Source organism: Bombus vosnesenskii, unplaced genomic scaffold (genome assembly GCF_011952255.1).
Source record: "Bombus vosnesenskii isolate JDL3184/JDL3185 unplaced genomic scaffold, Bvos_JDL3184-5_v1.1 scf7180000013605, whole genome shotgun sequence".
Classification (NCBI taxonomy): domain Eukaryota; kingdom Metazoa; phylum Arthropoda; class Insecta; order Hymenoptera; family Apidae; genus Bombus; species Bombus vosnesenskii.
In genome coordinates, this window is record NW_022883144.1 from 703,248 (window position 1) to 725,401 (window position 22,154).

General features: G+C 31.2%; 2 protein-coding genes across 3 annotated transcripts; one reads left to right on the forward strand and one right to left on the reverse strand.

Moving 5' to 3' along the window:
• The first annotated feature begins 1,822 nt into the window (after positions 1–1,822).
• LOC117238723 (ras-like protein family member 10B) lies at positions 1,823–22,020 on the forward strand. Its single transcript, XM_033503867.1, has 5 exons — positions 1,823–2,048; positions 9,785–9,945; positions 14,520–14,756; positions 16,861–17,064; positions 20,717–22,020. The coding sequence occupies exons 1-5, from the start codon at positions 1,823–1,825 to the stop codon at positions 20,840–20,842; spliced, it is 954 nt and encodes a 317-aa protein (XP_033359758.1). The 3' UTR covers positions 20,843–22,020.
• LOC117238714 (GATA zinc finger domain-containing protein 14-like) lies at positions 17,715–20,597 on the reverse strand. 2 transcript variants are annotated; one of them, XM_033503848.1, is made up of 3 exons: positions 20,194–20,596; positions 19,409–19,760; positions 17,715–19,321 (listed from the first exon to the last, which is right to left on the reverse strand). In XM_033503848.1, the coding sequence occupies exons 1-3, from the start codon at positions 20,232–20,234 to the stop codon at positions 18,029–18,031; spliced, it is 1,686 nt and encodes a 561-aa protein (XP_033359739.1). In that variant the 5' UTR covers positions 20,235–20,596; the 3' UTR covers positions 17,715–18,028. The 2 variants fall into 2 exon arrangements, with proteins under 2 accessions (XP_033359739.1, XP_033359738.1); XM_033503847.1 differs by having other exon boundaries at positions 17,715–19,760; positions 20,194–20,597.
• Positions 22,021–22,154: the final 134 nt, after the last annotated feature.

A 22,154-nucleotide genomic window follows, 5' to 3' on the forward strand; every position in this document is an offset into this window, starting at 1 on the left:
TCAACGTGTGTAATTATTCATCTATGATCATGACGATAATTTTCACGTCTGCCTTGACATGCGAAATATTATATATAACAAAAAAGGTTAATTTAAAGATATCGTGCTTGTCTCATTTTATTTATATATAAAAGATAAAATGTCAAACACAGCCGCTTGTAAATGAAGAGAGATGAGCAAAATTATTTCATGTATGTTTACTTAAATAATATTTACTTAAATTATATACGATCACAGAGGAGAATGCTATTAGCATAACTGCATTTAGTACATATCTCGTACAGTTCTATTATACGATTGTTTTTCAACAGAAATAGCCACAGCGATGAAGCTGAAAGACCAAAAATATTTCTTGCCAAGTGTCACGATTCCGAATTCTTTGTTATCGATTCTTTCAGTTGCTGTAGTATTTGTCTCGGCTCTTATTGATCCAAATATAAAGGTATCAAGTTCTAAGAGTCTCGGATTCTACATACCTATCGAATCCCACAGATTCTAATACGTTTCTTTCAAATCCCTTAAAAAAGGTTGTGTGTATCGAGCTCTATAAAATCGTAATTATTGGAGTTATGTAAATTTCAAAAAGTAGACATAATAATATAGAAAGACATGGATTATTATAATCGTTGGTGCAGCATTGGTCCATTGTCGGTATTTAAATCTTATTTTCTTCGGGGATACTAAGTAGCTTATACTTCTTTAAATCTCACGTATTACGTCTGGCTTTTAAATAAGAAAGCATGAATTCTTCTTCTTAATCCTCGTAATAATCTTGCTTTATACAGTAATACAGCTATTATCTTTTAAATTCACTACGATGTCTAAAGTGCTTATTGCATCTCACATGAGAAGGATCTAATATTTAAAAGCTTAAAAGGAAAGTGACTTTTATTAATGAAATAACCTTTTGAAATTTGATCGAATATATTTTCGAAAAATCTTTTTAATACATTTAGTAACGTAACAGTACCTTTTTTATATCTTCTTCTGCGATGATTGAAATTGATACGAGATTGGGTATATTAGGTATCATCCATATGGCTATCTAATCTTTAAAGCAACAATATGAACAACGACATAATTAACGCAAAGGGAAAATTACAGGTTAGTCAATTACGTACACGCGTTCAATACGTTTGTTTAATTACATCTGGAATTAATTACTTTAATGTAGCGTTTATGCGCGTACTAGGCAATTAATGGAAGAACCCTATGATGTAACGCGCACAAATTACGATCACAATTGCTGATTTGCACGTTAGTCCATTACTGAAACTGCAAGGACTTAGTGTTCTCACTGGACTGACCCTAAAAGAAACAGCCAATCGATTTTTCAACAAAAATAAAAATTATTCACTTCGCATATGAGAGAAATAAAACGTGAATATATTTATAAAAATTGCCAACAGTTCGATAAAAGCAGTCTGTGTCTCGAACCTGTTTTAAAAATACTATATACAAAATTATGATATCATTTTCTGTAACGTAAAAGACTATCGTTAAGCTACGTAAAGAATTAAAACAGTTGCAAACTAATCGATTTACTCCTCTTCGCTCTTCTGACCCTAAAACCCTCAGTTTTAATTAATCCACATTCGAGGAAAAGGGGGGAAAGAATTTGCCTCTTTAAAAGTCTATATTACGGAAGAAATTCTGATTTATCACAAATTCCGAATAAACGAATAATATAAAAAGAAAAAAGAGGTGAAGAGAGAAGAATTTGCCTTTTTTTGAGTTTTTAATGGAACGGCAATAAGCGCGTGGTATCTCGGCGAGCTGAAAGGTGCCAGAGAGCGGTGAGCACACGCGTCAATCAGCGTCGATGATCGCTCCTTGGAGTTGGTCGTACTCAGGAGCACCGATGCCAGTCGGGTTGCGAGCTTCGACCGCGAAGCTCGGCCCAGCACGCGGCTTCCTCCTCGCAGGTGCGACAGTTCGCGTTCATGCCTCGACCCGTGGAAATCGCGCGTTCACCTCGATGGACCGTACGAGGAGAGAGAACGACACGCACTCCAAGCCGACACTCTATGGGAACAAGCGGCTATTGGGTAATCAATCTGGAAAATAAAAAAGAAAAACAAATCTGTGGCGCGAACTGTGATTTTAGTTGCAATCGATTTTTGTTGATCTTGGTTTTCCGAATGAACACTTTTCGAGTGAACACTTTCCCATTGTGTTACTTGCATCGTGTTATTTACTTATCACTTAGGAGTAGATTTTAGCGAATCGCGAATTAAGGCGCATTGTGATTTCCATTCGAGTTTTCGTTTTCGACTTCGCGATCTTTGGCCGTTAAAATTGCTACCGTTCCGCATTAAAATGAAATTTTGTAGTACAGCTCAGCATCTGTAAGCAATTTGATCGTATTTTCCATGTGATCCTTGTCTGCTAGTACCGCGTCTGGTTTTATACTGCTTCCTCGCCTCAAATTTTTTGCCTTCACACAGTACGTGGTACAGTATTCATTTGAATCTTGAATTGCTTGGTGAACAACAGTTTTGCTTCGTGTTGTTGCATCGAATTACGGTTTGTTGGATTAGGAAAATGTTGATAATTATGGTTGTTTCGTGATTTTCGTCACGATTTTCTTTTCAAGTGTAGTATTTGCCTTCCGTTCACATGTTGTATTTTTTAGTGAGAATTTCTGTTATCTCTTACCATTTAACTTAGCGATAATGTTTTTTTAAGCGCTGATTAAAATACGAAGTTAATGTACTCTTTAATTCATGTTAGTTTGTCAAAGCGTTGTTTTCGTATGGAACTTAAGAATTATTCAATAATGTTCATTGTATTTCATTTTTCTTTATGTTTTCTTTTTATTTAAATTTACTTCTTTTATATTTTATATTTTGATACGACTATTTTTATATCGAATTCTCATCAATATTTATTGCATATTTTTTTTAATATAGTAACACAAATAAATATAATATACGTAATTACTAACGAACGACGTAATAGTAATATAAATAGGAACTGCTATCAAACGACAAGATTTCCAATATTAACGAGATTCTTGATTTTCGTTCGAATGTTCATTTTTGGTTGTGTTTATTTTATGTTAAATATTGGTAGAAAGTACACATTTCCAATTATGTTGGAATGTAAATTTTGCTTAAGGATGAAATTTATTTATTTGGAATATGAATATTTCTTGATCTTCTTTCAAGCAAACAATTACAATTTCTTCAACAGCGGGGAATTATGTCTTCGATTAAATACTTTTGTGTTTAATTTTTCATTGAAAGTCAATAAACGATAAAAGAAATGAACATTCGACTGTAAAACTCGAATATCTCTATGTGAACAGTGCTGATAATCTGCATTTGAATGTGAGATTTGCTTAGAATTCAATTTTCGTGGAAAATTTCATATCTCGAAAACGTGTGTGCCGAAGAAGGGGGTAAATAAGTTAGCGATTTGAAAAATTTTGTGATTCAGCGTAGAAAACCATGTTACGAAATTCAATTCGCCTGTTTCTCTAATAAATACCGTTTTTATTCGAGTATCACGGCCGAAGTAATTTCGCTTGTTGGATTGAAAAGATTTGGGTGATAAAAAGGTCAAAACCTCGATTTTAATCAAACAAATGGATTAATATATAGCGCGTTCGTAGGCAACAAATGTGTCCCCGCGATATTAAAATGCCGTGTTACTGAAAAATTTTAACGAATTAAAAGCTTTTATCCCGCTGACAACTGTAAAAATCAATTTCTATTTAAGTGTCTTATAATTATAAAGTCCTTGAAACAGATGTGATCGGTACCAACGTCAAATTGAAAGTTCGTTTGATAATTTACTATGCAACATTTATGTCACAAAAGCGAAATGTTTTTGAGAAATATCATCAAAATTTTTGAAATTTCGTGCGATCATAAAATACTTTCAAAATACGATTAAAGATGATTATCTCGTTTGCGAAAAATCGAGAAACGAAGAAGCGAAGAAGCGATGAATACAAACAAATCGGTATTTACGAAAGGAAAAGATCGATCAGATTATCGAACGAGCGAATGGGAATTTATTGATTACAAAATGGACAAATAAACATCTGAAGAAAATATCTTCGATAAATCGGTATTTAAGATCATTTACGTGCATTCGTTGTAATATTAAGAACCTACAGCAAGAGAGAGAAAAGAAAATACTCATAGTACAATAAGCGTTTTATATCCTTTGCATTTATTCAAATGCAAATTCACAAAGAATCGCATTTCGAATAGCAAATATGAATCTTCTTTGGTTCCCACAATCTGTCAGTTTTTTCATTAAAATCCTGCCAAATGCAGTAGTGCGGTTACATCGCTGAAAGAGATGCGGCAGTTGAAATAAAATTCCGCCATTAATAGTAAAAAATATTCCGCGTCTATAATAAAAAGGGAGCAAGAAAAACCTCGATCGATCGAACTTCTTTGTGGCAAAGCAACGAGCTTCGTATGATTATCCAAATAAATCGACCAAGTTAGGAAGAAAGAATTACTTGTATCCTGCTACACGTCGTTTAAGCTTCGATAAAAATAATTGAAACAAAAGAAGAAACGTACTTCCATGTCGAAACGCACGGTTGTCATTCGGTTGGTTGTCTCTGGTTGTCATTCGATTGGTTATCTCTGGTTGTCCTCGTGGTTGTTTGAGCTCGGTTCATCGAATATTCTTCAGAAGAATAAAACGAATTCTATGAACGTCGGTTACCCGGCGACCCAGACGAAAGAACCTTCTGAATTTATCATCAAAACGTGAAAACAATACCGTGAGATATAATTATCACTGTTACACATGGAAACAACGATATTATTGGACATCTAATAAAAGGGACTTTGTGCGACCACTGTAATAATTGTCATTGAAATGATTTTAACAGTGGCAAATTTGATTTGCATCGTTTCATATAATTTAAAAAATACTACGACTCGAGTTACAGATATATCTTCTATGAAAAGGAAGATATAATAAAAACGATCGATAAGAGAAAATAATCCTTGGTTTGAGGATATTTAAACGATGCAAACTTGAAAAAGTAATGAAGATATCGCGTAAAATTTTTAAAAATTCATTTTTCGAATTTCGATGTATATACCATATAAAATTTACAGAAAAAAGTTAGAATTGATTATTTTTTATTTTGCCAGTTTTGAAATATCGTGAAAAAAAGAAATGAGCGAAAACGTAATTTTTATTCTATTTTGAAATTTATACGATTTATGATACATGTAGTGTAACAACTCGCTATGATGTATAAGGGTGCTGTATATCAGTTCTCGAGGCGATCTATCTCGAATTTCGGAGGCTTTAAATTGGTGTCTATATTTAGACACACCTGTAAATCACATAGCGTGGCAGAATTAAATTCGAGAGAAGATAACAATTAATAAAATCTATTTTCCTTTTATTTGTTACATCTAATATTTGCGAAATAAATATTTAAAGACACGACATATGTCGTATTACAAGGTAGCATAAGTGTACTGTAAGGTGACTTAAGTAGTAATGTAAGAAAGCATGTAAACCGGAAGTCGTCCAAAGCCGAAAGGCAGGGACTAAGTTTAATAAATAAAATAATAATAATAAAATATTTAAAGACACGAGAGAAATTAATCTTAATCACGATATAATAATAATATAAAATTTTGCATCTTCATAGAAAATTCGTATATTAAATAAAATCGCATTAATTGAGATAAAGAATATGTACACGAATGCACCTGTATCTTTTGTAAACATTTATTATTTATATCTCGTGTTACAATTTTACAAAAGATATTTCGCGCTTTGTAATTAGGAATAACCCAAATAAAAATAAAATATTCGTGATTGTGGTATTTATAAAAATTTCAATAAACATCGAATTACTCCCGAATTATTCGTATAATATAGTTGTCACGAAAATTATATACACATATAAAATACAAAAACGCGCTTACTTAAAAATTGATATTATGTACAGCTTAAATATGGAAAACGATATTGTTGGGAGATCACATGACGATCGATGTACCTTGCAGAAATGTGTTTGAGATGACCGCCAATTACTTGAAAAAGTTACACGATGAAGATATTCCCGACTCCCTTGTTTCCTTTAAAACCGAAACTTATTGCTACGAAGAAACTTCCGTAACGATAATGGAATTTCATCGCATCACTTATGCAGATTATCATGGAACAGTAGATAATGGGTCGACAGCGACGAAAATATAATTATTTCGATATTAACGTAGCTTGCGTTCGTTTCGAGGGTGCAAAAAGTTTAAAAATAATCACAAAATCTCTCTGTTGTATTTTTGCGAGAAAAACAATTTCTGATGGTCACTGAAAATAACATTTTCATTTATATTCTTTTAATATCCAAAAATTTAATTTGTTAAATGTCAAATTTGATTTAAAATATCATGAAAAAGACTTTACTCGCACGTTCCATCAAAAGTGACTATTATTCATAGGTGAGAATTTTCTGATTAAATGATATTTTGTTTCAAATTTTTATAACTGTTAACAAAAAAGACTTGGAAAATGAGATACGAATTTAATGATAGAAATAAAAAGCAAAAGCGATCTTCGTATCTTTTACTGGCTAAATTATGCAAGTTCTGCCTCTTCCCGTTTTTTAATAAATTCCAAAACTTTCTAGCTTTATTACTGAAGTTAAATGCTCTGTCTTTATGTGTCTATCTTTATTTTTTTACACAACGCTAACCACTAAAAAGTGTCGTGTTATTTAAGAAAATTAAAATAAATTGTTATTTTCATCAGTGTCATAAACTGTCAAATGATTACGATATACATATATTAATATATAATATATATATTTCATACTGTTTTTAACGTAACCTAAAATTATCAATCTATTCATATTATCTTCCCCTATTCCCCTATTTATCTGGTAAATATCAATCTCTAATTAATACACAGAAGGTAACAACGAATTTGTTTCTCGTAAACAAAGGTAACAAATAACATTTTAAATGGATGAAATTAAAAATGAAAACCGCTTGAAGCGGTTTAATTGCCCTAGAGCTAGGTTCCACAATTTATTGACGCTTTCCTGTTAATTTCTAACTACATATTACGAAGCTCCATGGGCGATTACGTTGCGTTGTTAGATTTGGACCAAATTCCATGCATACGAGCCGCGCTACGCCATTAATATTATAGTACTGCTATAATCAAAGCTCTGTATAATGATCTTAATTCAAAAGGGCACAATGGAACGTTGCACGACAGAAAGCGTTTGTATAATAGGTTGTCCAGGCAACATCACGTTCGAACATCATAATAAATGAATAATAGAAATTCGAATGCAACGATAATTCTTTTGAAAAGACCTAGCTTTCAAGATTTAACAATATAGCTTTTAAGATTAAATATTTCTTTAATTCAAACGTAATTACGAAAGATACAATGAATATTGTTATACTTTTATGAATAGTAATAATTAACGCTCCATGTCATACGTATTTCAGCATTGTTTTTCTTACAAAAATAACAAATAATTATCTCTCTCTGGCGTTAACAAAATTTAATAAATTTCTGCGTAAAGAGATTATTAAAAAAATATTGGTATATCATTATTCGTCAAATAATCGAAATATCCATTGGACAAGTGACTGAAAACATAAATTTCACGTTTGCCAAAGTTTATACAAATATTACGAAAGTTCAACGTTGATTTATGAAATTCAAAATTGGTAATTTTTCATTGGAAAACGAATCCGGAGAAAAGTCGGAAAATGTTACCAACAATATTTTAACAGATATCGTTGAAAATAATTCACCTGAAAAATCGATCATTTCATAAAGCATTAATTTAATGTAACAATTACACGATCTTTTCCTTACGTGTAAACGAAACTTCAGTTATAACAATTTCAATGTTAAAGAAAAATATTGTACATATATATATGTCGAGTTCTCATTAGGGTGTGTAACGAATCTTCAATTGGATTAGACATTGTCGTTATGCAATAGAGAAGATATTTACTAGTACAAATATGATTATTACAAAATTTGACAAGTAACCGTGGTGATTAGATACTCGAGATGCTAATGACAATGATCTTAGGTTCAATAACAAATCTTAGGTTCAATGACAAAACGGTCAACGGGATAGCAAATGCGCTTTCTTCCAAAGTCTAGGTCGAACTCAACTTACTTGTCCACAGTACAAGTAGAACTCAACTAACTCTTTGTTAAAATGTAGAGTATTCACTGATCGTAAAGACGGTGCGTGTAACTCGCTGATGAGATCGCACGACAATGAGACTGATGAAAACTCTCCTCTCCTTACGATCGCGTTCGTTTATATTATATTGGTCCAGGGGTACCGATAAAATTCCAATTGTTAGACGGTTTCACGAAGCAGCGACATTGTTTCTGCCCGGAGTTTGATTATTAATACAATATGTGTGTGTCCTACGATATTGATACTCCGAGGCAAAACCACACGTGGCTTGATTTGTCCTCGAACATGTCACGACCGGCACACTTCAAATCCGATGGACTGATGATGGAGATAAAGATGTGGCGGCATTCGACGACAACGTATGTCGCCGAAGTGCCTAATGAGCCATCGATATCCCAATGGTCCTTCCGCCGAATGTTCTGGAAGAAGGCGTGCGTGGTAACCGTCGCGGACGTCTAACAAACGCGCGGATAGTGGAGATATTGAGGGATGACAAAGAAAAAAGAAACAGATCCAATCAGAAGTCAAATTGTAAGATCTTCAGTCTTGGAAAGTCACGGCTGGAGTTCAGAACCAAATCGTAATTAGAGTAAACCAAGTGTTCAAAAATAAATTCTCTTTTTATTTTTGTATATTTTATTTTTATTTTCATCCGAGATTTCCTTTTTTTATTTTACGTGACAAACACGTGTGCCGCTACAACTATATTTTTAAGCAGAGCTATACAACTATTCCAAACCTCTGTTAGGTAAAAACGTCCATCCCGTGACCGTGGCTACGTTTAGCGACCAGATGTGTCACTTGGAGCCCAAGCCTACTGTCATAAATCTCGGGCAAACATAATCGGATTAAATCATGAACAAGTGCTTCTAAGTTTTATTATTTAAATACAGCTATGATAAAAAGTCTAGACTAAAGTATTGGGGATCTTCCAAAATATTCCAAAAGAAAGGCCCCGATGTTTTTTCATCTCCGACATATATATTATATATACATACATATACATGTCGATATAAAGCCACATTATTTAATGAAATTTCTGATTTTTCGAGTCGTCGGTAATAAATAAATCACCAGACAACTCTAATATTCCTATCACCGATTAAACGTGGCTTCATATACGACGCAAAAAGGCCGAGGGAAGCCTAGTACGTCACACGTAAAAATATTCGACTCGTTCATGAATAATAAATATTCTCGAAAAAGTTCCAAGGTGGTTGAAAAATAATCCAGAGGCGTCTTCGATATCAGCGAAAAAATATCGGGCTATTTGTATTCACCTTTATCGAATTATCATACTCTTTGTCGTAAAGTTTTTACAACTTTACAAATCCGTGATCTGTAAAGTGGAAGACCTGGATTTGACAAATACGTTTATTGCGATAACGAGAAAGGAAATAACAAGCGTGGAGGAATGAATATGTTCCTAACGAACGAAAAGTATTTCAGTCGAAGTATAAACACGGAACGAAGATATTGAGGATAGACATTGAAGAGTAATGATAATGTTAATACTTATTATTGTTAACTCTGCAGAATATCTGTTATAGATGACTAAAATTTCGTGCCTTAGATGTTTAAGACATAAATTGTGTAAATGGTTCATAGAGCTCGATCTGGACTACTTGGAAAGGAGAGGAGGCGATACGATAACTTGTGAAAACGCTGAAAGTGGATCGAAAGAGGAAGAAAGCCCTGCAGACACTCTGGATCGTGTCAAAGTTGTGTTTCTCGGTGCACCTGGGGTGGGAAAGTCCAGCATAATTAGGGTGAGCACTGATTTCGTTGAATCGAATCGATATCTATCATCACTACACGTGTTAATAGAGATTCTTTCAGAGATAGTTAGTAATAATTATTTGTAATTTTTCAATGATAATTTTTTACATTAAATATTAATTTTTCAAATTTTCCGATATTGTTGTAATCAAAGGTGAAATCTTTCGCGCTGTGGAATGACAGAGATACACTGATTTTCGAATAAAAGTTGCTTAATCCAATAGCGATTTTAGTTTGTTAAAGTAAGTATAAGTAATACCACAATACTTAAAATATTCGAATTTTAATACTATGTCTGACTTGACGTTCGAACTATACATTTGAAATATATGAATAAAACTAGAAATTGTTAACTATTATTGAAGCAAGTGCTATCCAGCTTTTCATTCTTTTGAATACGTTATTTATTTATTGTAATATCATGAGGCGTAATGATGAGAATGCTGGGATTTCGACACAATAAAACGTTAATTCCACGATGAAAGCTACTATGTTATTAATATTTATCTTAGAAACACGAACTAAACTAGCTAAAAATAACACGACCAAACATGACTATATCTTCCACCTGATTAAAGCTTTTGCTATGCGATGAAGACTTTTATTATTTGAAAAAGAAAAAAGATACAGTTTAACAAAAATAGTAAAATATGTACATTAAGTTTTTCGTCTGCATTTACTGTTCGTTTCAAAAATACTCGATTAACAGCAGTGTGATACAGGTCAAATTTAAATAACTGCAATTAAAATATAAAATTACATTTAAAAACAAACTTCGAATCGTATCAAATTATTATTCACAATATTTTAACATCCCATTCAAAATTTCTTATGGAAAATCAATGAATTTTTAAACACGGTATTTTCTGCACATCAAATTTTAGAATTCTGTTCCATCAAGCAAAAGCTTTTTATCGACAAGGAAAAGTAACTTCAACAAGTAACTTCCACATCTGTAAACATACTGAAAGCAAAGAAATGTTCAGCATGACCTTTGTCGTAAATTCTATCGCAACTGGTTGAAGGGGATAATTTCTTAATACATTCTATGCACGTCTCCAAACAATTGCACCCTTGCTAATTAGACACTAATTTATGAATACACGACACATATTTGCTCATTTATACTTTCCCTTGTTGTAACAAGAAATTGTCAAAATAAACCTTGTTATCGCGATGCACCTTGGTTTCCGCAGTCTCTGTCTCTTCCGGCAATTTCGCGTATCGTACGAAACAATTGAAGGATCTTGAACGTGATGAAGAACTAAGTACGAAGCGTAAATTAATGCCGCGGGCACGTAACACGGCTATCGCGTAATTAAACGCAACTGCGCCGACGAATGTTGCACTTCCGCGAGATATTTATCATGGCAACCCGATTTAACAAACACACCCTGCTCGTTAATAAAACGTTAGTATCGTCGACTGGAATGAAAGTTATAACGAGCGATACTAAGGCAGCACGAACTCTTTTCTTTCATTATTTTATCCGGTTCTTTCTTCTCCTTTCCTTCCGTGTTTTCTTGCATTGAAATTATTCGATTTGTTTTATACAGTGGATCCTTATTTTTCAAGAGAGCATTATTTCGTCAAGATACATTTCATTTTAGCGTGTGAAGATTTAATACCAAAATCCATTGATACAAAAAATACCAAAAATTTACTATTATTATTATCTAGAACTTCGCTAGCGATTTTCTAACTTTTGTTTGGTAATCTTTTATTAAACAGATTAAGTAGTAATAACAAGTTAAATAAATTGAAAATATCAGGAAAAGGCAGAGTAGTATAATTTCTGTTATTATTCATCTTTCGATAGAATTACGATGAAATTTAATATTTCCTTTCGTTTTATGGATACATAGGGAAATTTAAGGTGTCGAAATTGCGAAGAATAAAATTTACACATACTACTCGAGGGAAGGTCGTGAAAATAAGAAAGTGGAAAAGCGAGACCTGTTAACGCTTTAACCTGTTAAAGACCACGATCGATGTTCGTAAAAGCTCACTGGGGACTGAAAGAAGTCACGCGTGACTACATTTTTTATGAATCCTCCAGACGAATGTAATAGTTGATAGAATTTTATGTAACATAAGAAATTATACCATGAAAATTGACAGAGAAAATAAAAAATGTATGAGTTTATTTAAGAAAATAATAAAATTGATTTTGTAGCGAAATCTGTATGGAAACGATAGGATTTAAATAAACACGATAGGATCACTAATTACAAATAATATGAAAAAATAATAAATTAAGTTACTCGATTAAGTTATTAGCTAAAAATTCATAATATTTTCATTCTGAGATCTATATTTAATTTTTTAAATTAATTTGGAATTAGATAAATGGCCTCAATAATAAATAGATCGTTAAGTTTTCCAGAAACTGATATCGATTTATTTTTATGCAATTTGAGTGTTATTGAAAAAGTACGAGTAAGAAGCTATAATATTTTCCAGTGAATATTGAAAAATCGAGAAGGAAAAATACAAGTTTACCACATGTGCATAATATCGACATTTGTGCAGTCGATAAAGCTAGCAAGAGGTTCAGCTTTTCGGTTCAACTGTGACGAACATCGCTTTACAAGATGCGAATGACTTCCGCTCATTTCCGAGGCCATTTTCCGGTTACCTGTCGCCTCTTGAGGAAATTGAAAGTCGTTGAAAAGGGGAGACGGAATATAGCATCGAGAAATGTGTCAAATACAAAATTTTTTATTAAATTGCAGTTCCATATATAAACTTTCCTCCTCTAAATAAGATTCTTTTCGTTTCTCGATTTTAAGAATATTATTTATTTAAATACAGAAGCAATAAAAATACGATAAAGTTGTTTCTCTTAATTTTTATAGTTCTTTTTTTAATATGCGATTACTATTCGAATCTCGTGTGTGGTTCGAGTGACGCAAATTTGTTAAAACTTCATAGATAATAAAAACGTCTCTCTTTTTCTTTCTTTATCATCTTGAATTATAAACGAATGAATATCTTTTTAACTATACTTTTTAACTGCATGCATTCAATCGCATAAGCAAAATAAAGCTATAAATGTTTAATACGTTTTCTAATTTATTTTATAATACATTCGCTATTCAAAAAATATCGTATACTATGCTACAAAATATATATTTGATTCTGTGATTATTTTAGATAATTGTATTTGCATTTGAAAAATTTATCGATACTAGCATGACGTTATTAAAAATTCAACAAGTGAGACAAGTTGACAAGTGGTATGTGTAAATATATAGAATCCTTCTTCATGTACCATTCTCGTGATATATCGACAAGTATAGCGATGCAACAGGCAAGCTATACTATATAACAAGGCATATACACTACACACTACAGACACGCGACAATATTGTATTTCGAAAGTACATATAGAAATTCCAAGCCTTGGACACTTTATCCCATCGGTCTCCCATAGATTTCATACTTTACCTTATACATTTTTCTACTATCCAATATAACCCAACACAATAGCATAGTCCATTCGATAAATCGTTTTGCAATTTCCATGAAGCAATACTCCCTTAAATCAAAGGTTCTCATCCAGGTAACAGTAAATTTTATTTGCTTCCTTTATCTTAAATTGTTCATTTAATTTTATAGCCGCCTATCATTCCGAGCGATTACCTTACAATACATATCTTCCCATAAATTTTCATCTTCTTGCAATGAAATTACTTGTAATTCTATATATTTCTTCTCCCTTTAAAATACAGGTGCAAAAATCATCTAGTTTACTGTATATTCTACATGTATTTATAGATTACATTGTAAAAATTCTTACAAAAATGAATGAATATATAAAAATAGTCGAGATAAATTTTTAGTGATATTGCCCTTCTTGTATCAATGCAAAAGCTTAATTTAAACTAGCAGAATAGCGCTTTATTAGTGTGATTTTTAGCTATATTCTTCATTATAGTTCTAATAAAGTTCGAAAACTTTTGTATAACGTAGATAATATACCCATAGTAATAAAAATTTGTTGTAGTAAATGTCCAAATATGATACTTTCAGTGAGTCACTGTACATTAGTCACTGTATCTTATTTTAATTATAATTTATACAGCAGTAGACCGTGGGTACTTTACCTCATCGTTGCATTCCAACAGATGAAAAATGTAAATGGAAATTATTTTTAAAAAATTACCTCAATTAAGACATCGTTTAAATCGCATGAAATCACTAAGAATATTTAAGTATAATATTATTATTAACTTTTTAAATCTCTTCAATATTTATTTGTAAATTTCTAAAATTAGTTAATCTCTAGATATTTAAAAATCAACATAGCTATTGTTACGGTCAATAACGAAATTAATTTAAACCCATATAAAATACCATCTCTCTCTCTCACTCGGGGCAAATCTAAATCTACTCTTTGATAAGTCGAACGAATCGTCGATTGCGTACAGCACTTCAAACCAGTTGATAGCTTTCGAGTTCCCCATGAAGTTCCAGGGTTCTCACCATTTATTCCCGTTAACGAGAACGACGATCTAAATCGTAAACCGACACCAGTGTTAGTACTCGTTTATGGTTGCAGCAATTCGTGTGGAGCGAATTCTGCGAGGAATACAAACCGACCGAGCGCAGAGAGACTTTCTATCCGAGCGTGGTACTCGCCGATCGATTGTACGAACTAAAAATCACAGATCTACCGATGATCCCGTATTTTCCGGTCAGCTCGCACCTCGAATGGACGGACTTCCGTTATTACGGACTACGAAGTGCGAACGCTTACGTTCTCGTGTTCGATCTCAGTAATCAGGACACGTTTCAGGTACGTACATAAATACGCAAATACATATATTGTAATGATAATAAAAAGCGAGCCATTGGGCCACTACTAAGCCTGCATTTATAAGATGACTTCCGTACACCTCGCCGATTTCTATGATTTTCAAATACGTCGTTCAAGTTAACGTTGTAAACAGCTTTTTCTAGTACGTACGTTAGATGTGTTCGTACCGCGATTCGTTCGTTCATACGCCTCACGCTTCAACTTCTAAACACAGGAAGATAAGAAACAAAACAAAAGGAAAGAGACTTGCAATTAATTAAGCTACGCGAGAACCATGAATACACATATAATATCATGTCCGTAGATAAAGCTAAGCCAAAACTAACTCACACTAAGATAAAAAGTAGCAAAAATATTTTTATGAATATTTCGGAAACAAAGTCAAGTAGCAATTACCGTGGACATTCTGGTAGATTTTTATCAACAAGACCTGATTATTACTAAAAATATATGAATTAATGGTTGACTAATGATCAAAAGCAATATTTATAAACAGTATCTTCTCGTTATTATTAATCGAAATATTATTATTGGAAGTAATTGCTATAGTCTGTCAATCAATACGGAAGATTCTTTTCTATGTTATCTATAGCTTGATAAACAGACAAGCTGTGTACGTATAAACTTCTTAAATAAAAAGTTGTTCCATAGTGCGACTGCTCGACATTTATAAATCCTAAGATATCCTCTTTATTATATTAACTTCCAAAAATAAATTTTATCGTGTCGTAATATTCTACGGTAGCTTTAATAAAGGATAAAGTCGTTCTTTTTATATCAATATATTATCAACGATTTATTACATTTAGTACAAAGCTACTTCGTAAAAGCTTCGAATAAACGTGTTTATCCCTGAGAATGTTTTTAAAAACATTTTTTTCACCCCAATTGCCTCCAGACACCCCCATTTCATTAGAGACCTTTCTTTATGCTTAACAGAGGGGTGGAAACTTTCCTTATTCGATCTTTGTTGCGATTATCGTTCTTCTTTATACTCTCTCTACAGCGAGATGAAAAATATGCAAAAACTTGAAAAAAAAGAACTATCGAAGATTCTCGTTACGATATTCTTTTAATTTATTATTGCGGTTAGCATTTTAATGAATTTACCGAGTCAAAAAGCTTGACTTAGGGAATTTGTTATCAGTTAAGGAACACTACTAGGTTGAAAATGACTAGAAACAGAAACAAATAGAAGAAATGTTACTGAACAGATCTAAATCGACTTTATATGGTTACGAATATCGATAGTACGAGAAATAGAGTTTTATCAGTTTTTCGAATGAAATTTTGCGATATTCTGAGTAGGGTTGTCCAGTTGAATACACAAATCAAGATTTACGTATAATAATGCTTGAATCTTCTGCACCTGGTGTTTTAAATTATATTTTTCATGTACGCTCTAAATGCAAAACGTCGTCTAGTTTCGATTGATTTGCTTGATTTTCACGAAAATTATGCAAAAAAGTTCGATTCTTTCGTTTGTAAAACTCAATAATTAGACTACGTGGTGGTTAAATCATTACTATTATTAGTAAATTATTATGCATCAGAGCCCTCCTAACCTATGTACAGGGATATTTCGTCCACAATTAAGTTGTTTGTAACTCGGAATCATATTTTTGCATAACAAGTTTCGCGTTTGTTTCAACGTCTAGTACTGAATCTATAAAAGATCTCAGACATTTCAGGTATCTCGGATATTTATTAACACGCTGTATATTACGATACTTTTATGACTACTGTAACGTTACCAAATTGTATCGATATATAGACCGATATTTATGCAAATTTATATTTTTATAAACGGATATTTATGCAAATTTATATTTTTATAAACGCAATTAGAAAGATAAAATTTAGACAGGGGTTTCTTTCAATTATTAAATATCTTAACTAGTATTGTACTTTACATATTTTACATATCTTTACGTGTTACGTGCATTTTATGCGTCTTTGCAATTTTACATTTCCCATAAATGTATAAAAACTCAAAGCCTAATAATATGTATGCGATACTATAAAATGTGATAGATATTACTTATATATCTATATTAAAACACTTTCATTTATGACACGACAGTATATTAGGACGTTACGAGAACAAATCTACGAAGCACGGGATATGAGGGGCATACCGTTATTGGTAGTCGGGAACAAGCAAGACGAATTGTCGCCTGCGGCTGCTTCCGGAACTCGCTACAGGGACATCGTTAATCTCGTTCGGAAGCACTGGCGATGCGGCTACGTCGAATGTAGCGCCAGATTTAACTGTCGTGTTGTACAGGTACGTATGCACTGTTATGGCGATCAGTAGGGTGGTCTTTACTTTTTTACCTACGATATTTTTGTTAGTCTTACTCGCCTATATTGTGACACTTGGAAAGAGAATGATATGTACAAAATTTCAGAATAATTGCTCGAAAGAAAATGTAATAAAAACAGAATATATATATATATATATATCATCAGATTTCGAAATTTTCGAATTCCAAAGTTATATTATTATTATATATAGTTTTATTATATATATATATATAATAAAAATATATAATAATAATATAAATAAAACTATATAATAATAATATAAAAATATATATATATATATATATATATATATATATATATATATATATATATATATATATATATATATATAATAAAAACAGAATAATTGTATGTATGTGTGAAAACTTTGGAATTCGAAAATTTCGAAATCTGATGATCTTACAGATTTAGATTGACACATCCTAAACAATGATCTTGAACTACTCACGAAGATAAAATTAAAGTATTAGGTTCTTCATAAATAATACATTTGTATAGTAACATAAATTTATTACGTAAATCAAATTACGCAAAATAAAAAATATTTGTTCATTAATATATAAAATAAACTTCTACTTATATAATATTCATAAACTTATATAATAATAATATATAATATTCATTTTTATGTGAGCTTTATATAAATTACAAAATAAAAAACCAAAGGTAAATATGGATAATTTCTTAACACAAATTATCATAGCAACTATGCTTCAACAGTACTAATTGATCCCCTAAACGGGTAAAACGGAGATCGGCTTTGGTTAATTGTTCATTGGGCCCAACCTATATATCCGCCAGTAAACAGTAAGAACATTTTATACTTTTACTGTACGAATGACTTACAAAAATTTTTTCTCCACTTGAGAAGTTAAGAGACAAAAATAAAACACAAAAAATCGTAATTATCAATATTAACTTAATTACTGTATGTATTTATGTAATACCACTTGGCATATCATTTGTAACTTTTTATCCATATTAGATTCAATCTGATTTACTGAACTTCCGTTTGAATTAAAGATTTTATGTTGAGTGGATTTTATCCAATACTTTCCATTTGAATTGTTTGTGTTTAAAAGAGCAACAGGTTTTTTCAATACAATTTGAGAATCATGGTTACTTTCAGCTTTTAAATGTATATTAAAATCAAGTATTTTGTTAGATCGAAAGGTATCTCTTTCATCTGAATCAGGTCTTGGTGTTAGAACTTCTGAATTATTGAATGGAATAGGTTCAAAAATTAAACTTTCAGAGTCTTCAGAATATGTGTCTTCATTTACATCTACCTGTTTAATGTCTTGTGTACACATGTTTCTTGAACTATACAAAGACACTATGCCATGCTTATTACTTATATCACTGTCATAATCTGTTAACCGTCTTTTCCTTGTTATTGGCCCATTTTGAACTAAAACTCGTTCATGATCACCTAACTGCTTCAATGTATCTGTGATATTTTGACATGATGAATTTTTATTTAGTGTGTAATTTGTACTTTTCTTTCCCACTGTAGAATATGTTCTAAGTGCTTTAGTTATGTTAGTATCTTTTAATTTATTGAACATGGATGATGGATTTTGTCCACTTTGTAAAATATCATTGTTGTTACCAGTTTGATTTGAGGTCTGCTTTGTATTTATGATGTTAGTATCCATTGTGTTTGATGATATTTCATTATTCTTATCTTGTCTAATATTCTGCTGAAGTATAGTATTATTATTTCTCTCCCAAATGTTCTTCTCTAAACTTTTATTTATGTTTGATGATTGTTTTTTATAAGCATTTGTTGAAAATATTTCATTGTAACTGCTATTTTGTGAAGTTGTTTCACTTCCTACTATTTCCAGATCATTACTACTAATAGCCCATTTATCCTGTTCATTTGAAACAGTACGATTACAACTATTAATGATTCTAATCCACTCAATATAAGAATCTTTTAATTCTTCTTGTAGTTGAGATAGTTCCTCTTTTAATTTGCTCATAATACTATTGAAAATGAATACTGTATGATTAGCATCCTCCAATGTTACTATATCTTCTGTAGTATAGTTTGATTGTATCTTAATTATGTGGAACTGATATTCTAAAAGTTTATCTTTTAGCTCTCCTACTTTTCCTATAATATAAGGCTTAAAATTTTGAACAGTCTCCTGCGTCTTTTTATTTTCCTGTTTTCCTATTGTTTTCCTTTTTATTTTCCTGTTTGTTCGCTGCAAAGCAATGGGTATGAATGAATTTAAATCACGAGAATAATATTTTATTTTACTATACTTATGTTCTTTTTTATTAAATCTTACTTTTTCACTTTTTTTGCATTTTCTCATATTATCTTGAACTTGTTTTAGTTTATTCCTTATGCTGCTACTACTATCAATCATATTTATATCACCTTCTTGATTATCAACTCTCCTTCCTTTATCCTTACTATCTTTTTGAAATGTGCCTACGTGTCTTTTAATGTCATGTTTTTGCATCTTATAATGTACATTATTATTTGAATTTTTTCCCACGAAAGTATATATATCATTCATTGTATCAAAATTTTTTGTTGTATTACATGAATATTTATTATGTATTAACCCACTAAAAACTGTCTCATCACTAAGTTTCTCTGTCAATGAAGTAATTTTGTTTATAAAATTTCTTTTCCTAAAACAAAACACACCCATGTTTTTTATCTTTGCGATACATATTTCATTAATCAATATATTTTATTAATAACGCTCCCGTATACATTTCATCTCAGAATACATATAAATATTGATAATTTTAAACTTGATAACATATTTGAAAATCATTGAAATCTTATCTGTATAATTAACCTATTTAAATATTTATAATTAGGCAACTTTTATCCAATCATAGAAATTGTGCTTTTATTATCATTACCATATTTTAGCGTTAACGACCATAATTACTTGCCAAAATTATTCTTTTATCGCTACAAATATAAATCATCATATTGTATAAAAGAACTACAAATATACATTGTACATTGACGAAACATATGAATATATCATACTTTGATTATAATTTACTGATTATAATTGATACTTATTGATTATAATTTAAGAACATTTACCTGGGAATAGAAGATATAATAATAGATTTACATACATACATACATTACTTAATTATTCGAAACGATAAGAGAATTACGTTTTGATACTTCATCTCGCGTTTCAAATTACGCATATGCGATGTAAACAACCTACCATAACCTAATAAAACCGCTACTTTGAGAAATTTTCGCCCCCTATAATGCCAAAATGAAACTGCTCATTAAAATCTTTTATAATTGAAAATACATTCATAACTTGTTTATGTTAATTTGCAAACTTCTTTTGTCTGCTAATGCAATAAATAAACCATTGATCAAAATTGAACTACTTTAATATTTAACCATTAACAGTTCCAATTGTATATGAATTTACTAAAGTATTTTAACCTTAAACTTCGTTTATCTGAGTAAAAAATATTAATAATGTAATTTTTTAATATAATTTTATAAATTTCCGTCATGAGAAAATTTGTATTGTTATATTTTAAGAATAACATAGAAAAATTATTTTCATGAACTAAAGTACATTTTTTGCGTCTAACAGGTATTCCGTGAACTGATGAAGAGTATTCAAGCCGTGGAAGGTAGACCACCTTCTCCCACGCCAGCACCCTCGCAACCTCTACGATCTCACTCGCACGACACCAGCGAAAAATGTATTCTTCTCTGACATTGAAGCCAGAAAATCAACGTGCTCGATTTCTGCGACCACATCATCAAAAGAAGTTGCTTCTACCTATACCATGACACAGGGTCGTAGTTAACTCGAAGCGGATACGAAAAACAAACGTTGTGAAAAGATCCTCCATGCAAAAGCTCAATTGCACGCAGAATCCCAAATTATTCTCAATATCCCTCTAGTCGAGTTGTAATCCGAAACAGGAGTCCACTCAGGAGCCTTTTGTGGTTCATTAATCGACAATGCAGAATGCAGTATTGTGATTGTTGGAGACATCGAGATTTTTCATGGAAAGCATGGCCACCTTTTGCGCATAAATGACAAATATTCTAAATTTAGTACAGTTTTCTTGTGTCTTTCGTAAATTTAATGCTGTAAGTACAAACTGAAGCGAGTAAGGAATAATTTCACTGTTATTTTTTTAACAATTTTAAAGTTGTAATGATCGTTCGATCGCTTTTCGTGAAAGATCTCTCAAAGCTCATGAATTATCAGTATTACGAGAGTATGAAGTTAGTAACGAAGGAAATACCGAATATACTTTGCGAATCGAAGAACCTTAATATCTCGTCTGTGAATATTCCCACCGAAACTGCTCATCGTGTAACTTTAACACTGAAAAATAATGCAATCATGTTGTACAACTGCACTTTCGCGTCGAGATCGACGGAAAGATTGCAAATACGTATGTATGTACGTAACCGACTGCCGAATCCCTCTATGTACAATTTCATTTCTACGATTTACTTTATAATTCGCTCTGTAAATATATCATGAATTTCTTCTATTCTGTACAAACAAAGTTTATAAATGAATTTATCTCACTTTTTCAAATTCCTACATAAGATTTCAAATAGTTTAACATGCGTAATTATATAAAATTGAAATACTACTTTCATTTTTAGAAATTCTTCATTAAGAATATATGTACCAGAGATAAATTTATTTATAGATTAGAATTGGTTATTCTATATACACCTCTAAAACCCATATTTTGATGAAAAATTAAGAGATCTATTGTAATTGCAAACGCAATAAAGTTCGCTCTATTTTTCTGTGATATGTTTTATTGTATAGTTCGTTGCTCTATTATTATATTGAACCTCGAGTATACGAAATTAATATTTTTAGTTCACTTTCCAATAATGCATTCGGCCTAATAATAATAATAGTAATAATAATAATAGTAATAATAATAATAGTAATAATAATAATAGTAATAATAATAATAATAATAATAATAATAATAATAATAATAATAATAACAATAATAGTAATAATAATAATATTAATATTAATAATA

Excerpts from the sequence above, each read along its gene's own strand:
- LOC117238723 (XM_033503867.1), top strand. The coding sequence starts at position 1,823 with ATGATCGCTCCTTGGAGTTGGTCGTACTCAGGAGCACCGATGCCAGTC. Across the intron at positions 9,946-14,519 it reads GAAAGTCCAGCATAATTAGG|CAATTCGTGTGGAGCGAATT; the intron begins GTGAGCACTGAT and ends TTATGGTTGCAG. Across the intron at positions 17,065-20,716 it reads TTAACTGTCGTGTTGTACAG|GTATTCCGTGAACTGATGAA; the intron begins GTACGTATGCAC and ends TGCGTCTAACAG.
- LOC117238714 (XM_033503847.1), bottom strand. The coding sequence starts at position 20,234 with ATGTATGTATGTAAATCTATTATTATATCTTCTATTCCCAG. Across the intron at positions 19,761-20,193 it reads ATTATATCTTCTATTCCCAG|GAAAAGAAATTTTATAAACA; the intron begins GTAAATGTTCTT and ends GTTTTGTTTTAG.